The sequence below is a fragment of the Myotis lucifugus genome, unplaced genomic scaffold, assembly GCF_000147115.1.
Source record: "Myotis lucifugus unplaced genomic scaffold, Myoluc2.0 scaffold_20, whole genome shotgun sequence".
In the NCBI taxonomy this organism is placed as follows: Eukaryota; Metazoa; Chordata; class Mammalia; order Chiroptera; family Vespertilionidae; genus Myotis; species Myotis lucifugus.
In genome coordinates, this window is record NW_005871068.1 from 2,243,187 (window position 1) to 2,254,282 (window position 11,096).

General features: G+C 42.5%; 1 protein-coding gene across 3 annotated transcripts in view; it reads right to left on the reverse strand.

Annotated features, from left to right (window-relative positions):
- The window catches only part of ACOT9 (acyl-CoA thioesterase 9), a 33,126-nt gene extending 22,245 nt beyond the window's left edge, over window positions 1–10,881 (reverse strand). The window contains exons 1-4 of one of the 3 annotated variants that reach the window (XM_006085622.3): window positions 10,724–10,881; window positions 3,649–3,746; window positions 2,204–2,230; window positions 1,553–1,598 (exon numbers count right to left, since the gene is read on the reverse strand). In XM_006085622.3, coding sequence (XP_006085684.1) covers window positions 1,553–1,598; window positions 2,204–2,230; window positions 3,649–3,746; window positions 10,724–10,743 — 191 coding nt within the window. In that variant the 5' untranslated portion in view covers window positions 10,744–10,881. Of the gene's footprint in view, window positions 1–1,552; window positions 1,599–2,176; window positions 2,231–3,648; window positions 3,747–10,723 lie in introns of those variants that run through there. The other 2 variants (XM_006085623.3, XM_023751321.1) reach the window with 2 other exon arrangements.
- Between the last annotated feature and the right edge of the window lie 215 nt (window positions 10,882–11,096).

Sequence of the window (11,096 nt, forward strand, 5' to 3'; positions counted from 1 at the left end):
ACTGTCTTCCTTGTGGAAGATACATGACTACTGATTTTGTTACATAGGAGAATATATTTATGTATTGGAGATGTGTGCTGAAGTGTTGTAATAGCTATAATTAACTTAGAAACAGTTCAGCCAATTTGTGTATATTGGCAAATCTGGGAAAATGTTAATAAGCATCCAATCCAGATGGTCGGGACATAGGTATTCTTTTTCCTAGTTTTTAGAAAGGCGAAATTTTCCTATAAAGAAGTCATTAGATGACTTTTATACCAACAATGGGTTATGATTTTTATTGACTTGGGAGAGGAAAAGGGGGGAGGGAGGGAGGGAAGGAGGAGGAGGAGAGAGAGAGAGAGAGAGAGAGAGAGAGAGAGAGAGAGAGAGACATTGATTTGTTGTTCCACTTATTTATGCATTCACTATTTGATTCTTGTATGTGCCCTGGCTGGAGATCAAACCCGCAACCTCGGCATATCAGGATGATGCTCTAACTAACTGAGCTACCCAGCCAGGGTACCAACAATTGCATGCCTAGTGATCACTTGAACATTTTATCTCATTTTAGCCTCAAAATTCTGTGCACCAAGAGGAACATTATCCTATTTTACATCAGGAAAATACTGAAAGACAAAGACTGTATAAGAACCTGGTTGCCCTAACCGGTTTGGCTCAGTGGATAGAGCGTCAGCCTGCGGACTCAAGGGTCCCAGGTTCGATTCCGGTCAAGGGCATGTACCTTGGTTGCGGGCACATCCCCAGTAGGGAGTGTGCAAGAGGCAGGTGATCGATGTTTTTCTTTCATCGATGTTTCTAACTCTCTATCCCTCTCCCTTCCTCTCTGTAAAAAAATCAATAAAATATATTTTTTTTAAAAAGAACCTGGTTAATTGTGAACTAACAAGATGCAATAAAGTAGTCAGACTGCATGAAATAGAAAAACCAGGAAACTTGGGTTTAAGTCCCAAACCCTGATAATGGTTGAATCTCTTGAAGTTTGTGTTTCATCATCCATAAAAAGGGATAGGAACATATGCCATAAGCCTTAGAGGAACATTATCCTATTTTACATCAGGAAAATACTGAAAGACAAAGACTGTATAAGAACCTGGTTGCCCTAACCGGTTTGGCTCAGTGGATAGAGTGTCAGCCTGCGGACTCAAGGGTCCCAGGTTCAATTCCGGTCAAGGGCATGTACCTTGGTTGCGGGCACATCCCCAGTAGGGGGCGTGCAGGAGGCAGCTGATCGATGTTTCTGTCTCATTGATGTTTCTAACTCTATCCCTCTCCCTTCCACTCTGTAAAAAAATCAATAAAATATATTTTTTTAAAAAAGAAAGAAAAATGTGGAGTACATGTAAATCACATTATTTTATGGCAACAATGCATCAACTGATGAACATGTTGGAATGTTGATCTTCTCCCTCAAGTAAAAAAAGCACCTTTCAATCTATTTCCGTACACAGCTCCTCCCTCACCCACCCTACAATGAGACCATCAACTGACCCTAATTACAGCCTCGCATACCACTTCAGGGATGAAAGAATGAATATACAAGAGTGCGTACCTCCAGTTGGTAGATACTCCTACTATTTCCCGCAGCTTATCTCGAACTGAAACAAAAATAAAGAGGTCATCCCTTGAAACAAAGAAATATGAGAACGATGGCAACAAGCGCAAGAACTATGAAAAGCGATTCATGCACTCGAAAGCTTTAAAGATCCATGAATTTTCATTTAATGCCACAAAAATAGCTCAGAGAAGGGTTCAGGTCTCTGCTTCCTGAAAACGTGAAACAACTATTGTCTCCTTAGCGCAGAAAAGAATACCCTTGTGCCAATCACTAGGGTTTACATAAGCAAACAAAAAAGGATAATTCCAATTATTCATTGATGGGGCTATATCAGTGTTAATAGGAGTCCCTTCTTGATGGAGACACTATGAACAGAATCCCCATCTATCTTATAGGCAGATCAAATTAGTTCAGGGACTAACAATAATATCCAAATCTGAGTATCATTCTAATTGATTTCTCATATACTTACGTATACTATGCTAATTGTTAGAAAAGCTTAAGCCAGAAAAATGAAGCAAAAATGTAAATCAAGGGAAGGCAAAGAATGCAATTTAATTTTAGTTAATGCCCACTGCTCAAAAGTAGAAGAAAGAATTAGTATAAAAAAATAATCACTTGGTTGATACTAATTACCACACACACCATTATTCACGTGTATAGGTGAAGATGCTATATGGATAAAGGGAAAATAAATTAGATAAGCAGTAGTGATTCAAAACTAAAAAATAAATCTTTAGGATTTCAAATAATGTGTTGAGTTCATGTTTTTTTCTAGCATTTAACAATATATATTCCAGTTACAGGAAATTAATGGTCCTTGTCCTTCAATAACTAACTGAGCAAAACCAGATTAAGATGGGAAAATGGTTGACTTTTTTGTCAATTATATATATCCCATAAATTTGGTGCAAACTCTATAAAATAAATCATAGAAAACTACAAAAATTAATTAGTAAATTAGTATTATTTCTGATTTTTTTTCTCCTGAGTTCCTTAAATAAATGAACAGAAAGTACCTGGAACAGCATACAGACTACTGATGCTCGCTAACATAAAACAATTATTACTAGTTTAGTGAGTGTAAGAAGAAAGGCCAGTGCCCTAACCGGTTTAGCTCAGTGGATAGAGCATCGGCCTGTGGACTGAAAGGTCCCAGGTTCGATTCCAGTCAAGGGCATGTACCTTGGTTGTGGGCACATCCCCAGTAGGGGATGTGCAGGAGGCAGCTGATCAATGTTTCTCTCTCATTGATGTTTCTAACTCTCTATCCCTCTCCCTTCCACTCTGTAAAAAAAATCAATAAAATGTATTTTAAAAAAAAGGAAAGGCCAGTGCTGAGGGCCAAGAAGGAAAGTAGAATTTTAAATTATATTTATACATATATGTTTATGTAGACCTTTTAAAGAACCCACAATTTTTCCCTAGCCGGTTTGGCTCAGTGGATAGAGCGTGGGCCTGCGGACTGAAGGGTCCCAGGTTCAATTCCGGTCAAGGGCACATGCCTGGGTTGCGGGCTTGATCCCCAGTAGGGGGCGTGCAGGAGACAGCTGATCAATGATTCTCTCTCATCATTGATGTTTCTATCTCTCTCTCCCTCTCCTTTCCTCTCTGAAATCAATAAAAATATATTTTTTAAAAAACTTTAAAAAATCCACAATTTTAATTATAATGAGTACTCCTAAATTGATAAAGACATCCATAACTTGCATATCAGATTAATAATTGAAATTAATTTCAATTAAACATGGATTAAACAGGGTCCCTCTAACAAAATGGTGTACTAAGAGCATTTAGTTGGTACAACTAAAGTACCCATCTCTTATTTATGCATCAGATTTCTTTTTTCTGTGTCTTCCTCTTCAGTACCTACACATGAGAAGTGGAAATCATTTAACTACTAAAAGAACTCAGTCCCCAAGGTTCTGAATGTGATCTCTACCCACAGCTATCCTGGTCATTTTTTAAATAAAAAGTTTATGAAAGATCTACGTGTAGTATGCCTCATCTGCCCTGAATTACCTATCTATATGCCTCCCAAATAAAATAGGGTTTTTAACCACTTGAGTCTAAAAAGTAAACACCCTTGCCTTCATGAATGTGGAAGACTCTCTGCTTTTCAGGATTCTGGAACCCTTGAGTCAGTCCTCTGCCAGGAGTAAGCAGCCCCCTGTTCAAGGTACAAAGCCTACAAAACAAGAATAAACACACTTAAAGTAGGTTCCATGGCTTCTCCCCTGGCAACCCCAAAGACCTGCGCCTCCTCCCAGAGCACTTGACTGTCCCACATCCTTAGCCTAATCATGCACCAAATAACAACATTTTGGTAACAACAGACCTCATATGCGACATGATATACCATATAGCCTAAGAGTGTAGTAAGCTATACCATCTAGGTTTGTGTTGTGTAAGTTCATTCTATAATGTTCACACAACGACATAATCACCTAACAAAGCATTTCTCAGAACTATCCCTGTCATTAAGCAATGCGTGACTGTACTGTATATTGTCTTCTAGGGGTCTATACTTATTTCTCCAGTGTATGCACATTTGCATATGAGGCTACTCTATAAATCATCTCTCCAACCAGAGTAAACATTTCTTTTTTTTTTATTCAATTACAGCTTACATTCAATATTATTTTGTATTCGTTTCAGGTGTACAGCATAGTGGTTAGACAATCATATATTTTACAAAATATTCCCCCTGGTATTTTCAGTACCCACCATACATAGTTATTACAATAATATTGACTATATTTGCTTTGCTATACTTTACATCCTGTGACTATTTTGTAACTACAAATTTGTACTTCTCAGTCCCTTCACACTCACCACCCAGTCCCCCAAACCCCCTCTCCTCTGGCACCCATCAATCTCAGAGTAAATATTTTTTCTTGTTTCTTTTTTTTAAAATATTTTTACTGGCCCTAGCCGGTTTGGCTCAGTGGATAGAGCATCGGCCTGCAGACCAAAGGGTCCTGGGTTCAATTCTGGTCAAGGGCACATACATTGGTTGCAGGCTCCTCCCCACCATCAACCAATCGATGTATTTCTCTCACATCAATGTTTCTCTCTCTGTCTTTCCCTCTCTCTTTCACTCTCCCTAAAAACTCAATGGAAAAATATCCTTGGGTGAGGATTTAAAAAACATTTTTATTGATTTTTACAGAGAGAGGAAGGGAGAGGGAGAGAGAGCAAAACATGGATCAGCTGCCTCTTCCACACCCCCTACTGGGGATCGAGCCCACAACCCAGGCACGTGCCCTAACCAGGAATTGAACTGGCAATCTTTCTGTGCACAGGACGACACTCAACCAACTGAGCCACACTGGCCAGGGCTCAGAGTAAATATTTTTTGAGCACAGAGACCAATTAGGTATCTAGCTACAAAACACATAAAAGATATCAACCAGGTTTAATGGATTTATTCTTGCTCTTTCTGTTTTATTAGCTTCAGAAGCCCAGAATTGATTTGGTAAATGAATAAATTATGAACATATATTTTTTCATTATCACACCATATTTCCTCAACAGATAAGCTAAACCCAATTATAAGTTTATCAACTTTGAAAACAGAATTAACCCTTTCCAGATTCAAAGACAGTATTTATTGCACTTAGGCAGAAATTTCCTAATCCCCAATGAAATAAAATAAAAGCTAATTATCCAAATGTGCCTACCCTATTCTCCCAAAATAAGTTATTTAAGTTGATTTTTATTATTCACTATTGCTTTAAGTGTTGACTCCTAGCCATACACTGTCATATCACGAATAACACATATATAGTATCAGGGATTGACAAACTGATCTGTTGAGAGCACAGGTAAAGAAGACAAGGTATTGAAGAGGTCATGATCCCTAAATACTGTTACTCACTCTAGCTCAAGTTACTAGTAAATTCTTACTACCTAGTACCAGAACAAGTGATGACACCCACCGCCCCAACATAAAGTATATTTTTAATTTTCTTTAGTGCCCAACTTCACTACAGATTTCTCTCTAGAATTATATACAGCATTCAGGAAAATTCTCTCAGTAAAAATATTTGGTAAGACCTACATGTAACTCCTTAGCCATCCAGTCATCACACTAGCTGTGATACAACCCCTGCTGGCCCACTAAGATCAGAACACTTGCTGGAGTATTTGGGGTTTGGGTTTTGTGTTTATTCTTTTTTTAAAATATATTTTTTTTATTTCAGAGAGTAAGGGAGAGATAGGAGAGATAGAAACATCAATGATGAGAGAGAATCATTGATCGGCTGCCTCCTGTATGCCCCACGGTGGGTATTGAGTCAGAAACCTGGGCATGTGCCCTGACTAGGAATCAAACCTGTGACCTCCTGGTTCATAGGTTGACACAACCACTGAGCTATGGCAGCCAGGACTTGTGTTTATTCTTTAATCAAATAAGTAATAAGTCTCTCTACCTTATATATTTTGGCTTTATTTTTTTTTCACAATAAACCTTCCACTTCTGTACTTTTATATGTATATTAATATTTCAGTCTTCTAAGTCTTGACCTTCTAGTTTGCATTTTCTCAGAACATGAGCTGCATTTTCTTTTGTTCTCACTGTTTCACTTTACATATTTTCTGTAGGTTCAAATCCTTTATTGAAGAAAACAGTTCTTCATTCTGCCTTCTCAGACACTAGCGTTCTGCAACTGAATGTATTGGATTTTAAAAAGCTCACTGGAGAAAGCTAATATTGTAACAGTGGGCAACTGTAACTCACCCCACCATTGTTCTGACATTTTTTCTGTAAATGCTGACTCAGACTAATATGTAGCTTATAGGCAAACAGCATCCTATATAATAAAGAGGTAATATGCAAATTAACCATCACACCCTCACAAGATGGCTGCCTAAGACCAGGACAGCAGGGGGGTTAGTGAGGGACGACCAAACGACTGAACAGCAGGCTGCATGGGGGCGACCAGGCCGGCAGGGGGGCCATGAGGGGCGACCAGGCTGGCAGCAGTTGGGGGCAACCAGGCCAGCAGGGGAGACAGGGGTGACCAGGCCGGCAGAGGGGGGCAGTTGGGAGCGACCAGGCCAGCAGGGGGGGGCAGTAAGAGGCAACCAGACTGGCGGGGGGGGGGGAGTTAGGGGCGACCAGGCAGGCAGGCAGGTGAGCGATTAGGAGCCAGCGGTCCAGGATTGTGAGAGGGATGTCCGACTGCCAGTTTAGGCCCAATCCCGGGATTAGGCCTAAACTGGCTGTCAGACATCCCCCAAGGGGTCCCAGATTGGAGAGGGTGTAGGCTGGGCTGAGGGGACCCCCTCCCATGCACGAATTTCGTGCACCAGGCCTCTAGTGTTTGTATAAGAATCCTAGGAACTAACTTCAGAAGATACTCTGACATTCAGTCATCACGGCTCTAGAATTGCTGACCTTCAACAGTAAAACCAGGATGATATAAGACCAGGATGATATAAAACCAGGATGACGAAAACCGGGATGACACACACCAGACCATCACTTGAACAGAATGAACTGTATTGGCCTGCATGTAGAGAACTTTTCAACCTCCTCCCCTTGATCTTTTTGTTCTGCTTTCCCTCTCCCTCCTTATAAAAACCTCTTCCTGCACGGAGGTGTGAAGATGGGCTTTGGACAAAAGTGGCCAACACCTGAATAAACCTCTTTCTTTTTTCACCAGCATCTGTCTCATGAGTATGGCTTTCGTGGCGATAGGCAGCCGAACCTTGATTTCAGTTACAATATTTCTCATTGCTACTATTAGCTGAAAGAGCAAAATATCATGCCCTCAAAATCTTAACTAGCAGTTATAATAGATGCAGTAGATGCTCCCAAAATAAGAAATAAGACCTGACTCTGAGTAGCTAAATATATTGAATATGTATGCATCACAAAGTAATGGGAGGTATATAACCATCTCATAAACTGGGTAAATATACATATACATAAGCATTTTTGTTTTGTTAGACTAAGAGACAGCATTTTCTGAAAAGTGATGAAAACCATCCCATGCTGCCTGACTGATAGGCAGTACAGTACAGAGGTTAAGAGCCTGAACATGCTGTTTGTTAGCAGAGTGACCTTGGGCAAGTTATCTGACCTCTCTGAACTTCAGTTTCCTCGTCTGTAAAATTGGGAAAATAACAGTACTTATCCCATAGGATTGTCATAAGGATAAAGAAGTTATCATGTTGCCCTAGCTGGTTTGGCTCAATGGATAGAGTGTCAGCCCGTGGACTGAAGGGTTCCAGGTTCGATACCGGTCAAGGCACATGCCCCGGTTGCAGGCTTGATCCCATTGTGGGGCATGCAGGAGGCAGCCAATCAATGATTCTCTCTCATCATTGATGTTTCTATCTCTCTCTCTGAAATAAATAAAAATATATATTAAAAAAAGAAGTTATCATGTTAAACCCTTAGAAGCGTGCATGATACACTAGCAAAGTCCTCAAAAACAAAACAATAAAAACACCCACATCAGCTATTACTATTGCAGAACGTCATGCTTCTCCAAAGTCTCCCCTAAAAGTAAAAAAGGACCAGAAATTTAGAAAGCATAAGCTAGGCACTATGATGGGCCATGTCTGAATTGTGAACCAAATGGAGTTGATGGATGTAGAGAAACACTTGAGACAAATTATTTGGAAAACTGTGGTCCTGCAACCCTGTTCTTTGTATATTGCCTTAAAAATTTTGGAGATATACCCCTGTAACAGAACAAAGGCATAACTTGAATACTTTAAAAAATTGTTGACTAATCAAAAAATGGTATAAAAAATTTCTATTGCTCTTGAACATTCAGCTTATGATAACTTCCAATTTAGTATTCTATCTACTGATAATCTGATGAAAATGGATATATAAAAATGGTATATACTATTTCAGAAGGTTCACAGACCACCCCCTTTTGACAGCCCCAAAAGGCTCTTATATTTAAAAATTCTAATTCAGATCAACCTCCTGAAAAACATGAGGTTCAAAGAATTAGATGATTTTTCCCAGTGCCAGTCAACTAGAGAGAGAGCAGTTCTTCTGATCCCTCTTCCATACGTACATATGCAGTTGCTCTTGTCACAATCTCGGCTACTTCCCTTTATATATGCAGCAGTGAGGAAAAGGGAGGGAGAATGATTTCATCATTACCCAACACCCAGGCACCCCAGGGTAACTGGCTTATTCCCTGAGAAGACTTCAGACGTTTTAGAGCAAAACCCCTAGGCCAGTGGTTCTCAACCTTCCTAATGCCGCGACCCTTTAATACAGTTCCTCATGTTGTGGTGACCCCTAACCATAAAATTATTTTCATTGCTACTTCATAACTGTAATTTTGCTAGTTATGAATCGTAATGTGAATATCTGATATGCAGGATGTATTTTCATTGTTACAAATTGAACGTAATTAAAGCATAGTGATTAATCACAAAAACAATATGTAATTACATATGTGTTTTCCGATGGTCTTAGGCAACCGCTGTGAAAGGGTCGTCCGACCCCCAAAGAGGTCATGACCCACAGGTTGAGAACCCCTGCCCTAGGCCTTTAAAAGAAACTGTCAAAAGGCTTTGGGGAAACTCAGGCCCTAGCGCTCCCTGATTGAATCTTTCCAACGAAAGAAGACCAAGGAGCCCAAGCTCTCCACGGCTTGCTTAAGGAGTCACATAAGTGTCTTGGCTCTGTTCTGGATCCCAAGCTTAGGGTGGGTGTCTGGGAAGAATTTTTTCAGTACAGTAACAGGCAACGCCATTCTCGCCCTCCACTCTGAAGGAATGCTTCAATTTAGAAGTAAACAAATTCAGGTGGCTCTTTTGTGAGTGGGAGGAAAAGAAGCTACAAAGATTGCCCACCAGTCCAATAACCTAATCATCTTGGACAGTCCATATTCATTGATGAACTCTTTCTCTTAGGCACTAAGGAGTACCGTCTTAGGGTTCAATAGGACTCATGAGGAAGGAATGCAAATTTATGTGTGTTCATTGCAAAGAAAGGGGACTTCCAAATTGGGGGAGAGGAAATCAAGAAAGGGGACTTCCAAAATGGGGGAGAGGAAATCAAGAAAGGTTTCATGGGCAAGACTGTGGAGTTTGTAGAGGGCCTTTCACATGATGTCCAACTGTGGTCCTTCCTTTTTTTTTTAATCTTTATTGTTGAAAGTATTACATATGTTCCCCTTTTCCCCTCTGTGGTCCTTTTTTTAACCTGACTTTAAACATGTCTTCAAATAGTATAAAAAAGGGTGCTTTTTAAATGCTATAAACAAGAGACACACACAGAGAGAACTTTTCTCAAGTGATAGCAAAGTCCACAGAGACCCCCTAAGAGAGAACCAGGACCCCCCAAGAGAATTGAGGGGGATCACTGTCAGAAGTACTGTGGGCCACACCGGAGGGGCCGGGCGGGGCACCTGTAGCTGGATGATTCCAGAAGCTAGAACGGTGAAGGGCCCCCTGGGGCCCAAACAGGCAGAAAGAACTTGAACAGCTGGAGTGCTCCAGTGAAGGGGTTTGGGCGAGAGCCAGACACCCTGAAATCTAAAGCCTTAGGCCTCATCTGGGTAAGCTGGGATGATGACATTTACAAAATAGCATCCTCTCTTCGTCCAAGTGACCCAATCAAAGCCCCCCGCCCGCTTGCCTTGCTGCTCATTAAAGGTAAAGTTGCAATCAGCACCAGGGGTCCTCGTCATACAGTCCTGAGAGCCCAGTAAGTACCCTACATTACAACACACTTAAGTCTGAGTCCAAGTAGGCCAAGCACTTAACCCTAAAAATGTTCTCCAAAGGAGGGCAAAGGGCTGAAAAGGTAATACGGGACTCCAAATACCAGCTTTCCGATAAGGGGCTACCCCCAAACCACACCCAGGATGAGCCAACGTAAAGGAATTTCAGGGAACACCCAACTTCCTCCCTTAAAGTGCCGCTTCGCTATTAATATCACACTCAAAGCCACAAGACGCTAACGTGGGGCGCGCCGTACCCCACCCCAGACCGGCGCACCCGGTCCCGGCGCGGTCCCGGCAGGCGGGCGCCCTTTTCCTTCCAGCCTCACGTTCTGCCCAAATGCCCACGCATTCGTGCCGCCCGCCGCCAACCCCGCCCTTCCGCCCGGGCCCGCTAGCAGCGCCGCGGGCAGGCGTGGGCGCCCCCCAACAAGCCACGGCAGGCCCCCCGGCCACCTACCGCAGCGCCACAGGCCTCATCGCGCTCCGCCGCTGTGCACGTGACCAGAGACCCGGGCCCGGCGGAGGGAAGCACAAGCGAGGAAAAGAGCGAGAGCAAGTGCGACAGCCAGCGCCACGGCGACCAGAACTCGCCGCCCAGGCCGACCGCACCCCGGCCGCCCGGCCCCCCGGGGGCGGACCCCTCCACCCACGCGGCCTGGGGGCGGGGCCTCGCTGCCAAGGGGCGGGGCCACGCTAGGCCTGCAGCTCAGCTCATTGGCGGGAAACTGGAGTCCGTCTCCGTGGAGCTGCCCACTCTAGCAGCCTCGGGCCGGCCATGGTGGATTAAATGCACCGCGGAGCGTGGCCAGGGGTGTGAGGTGGCGGCGAAG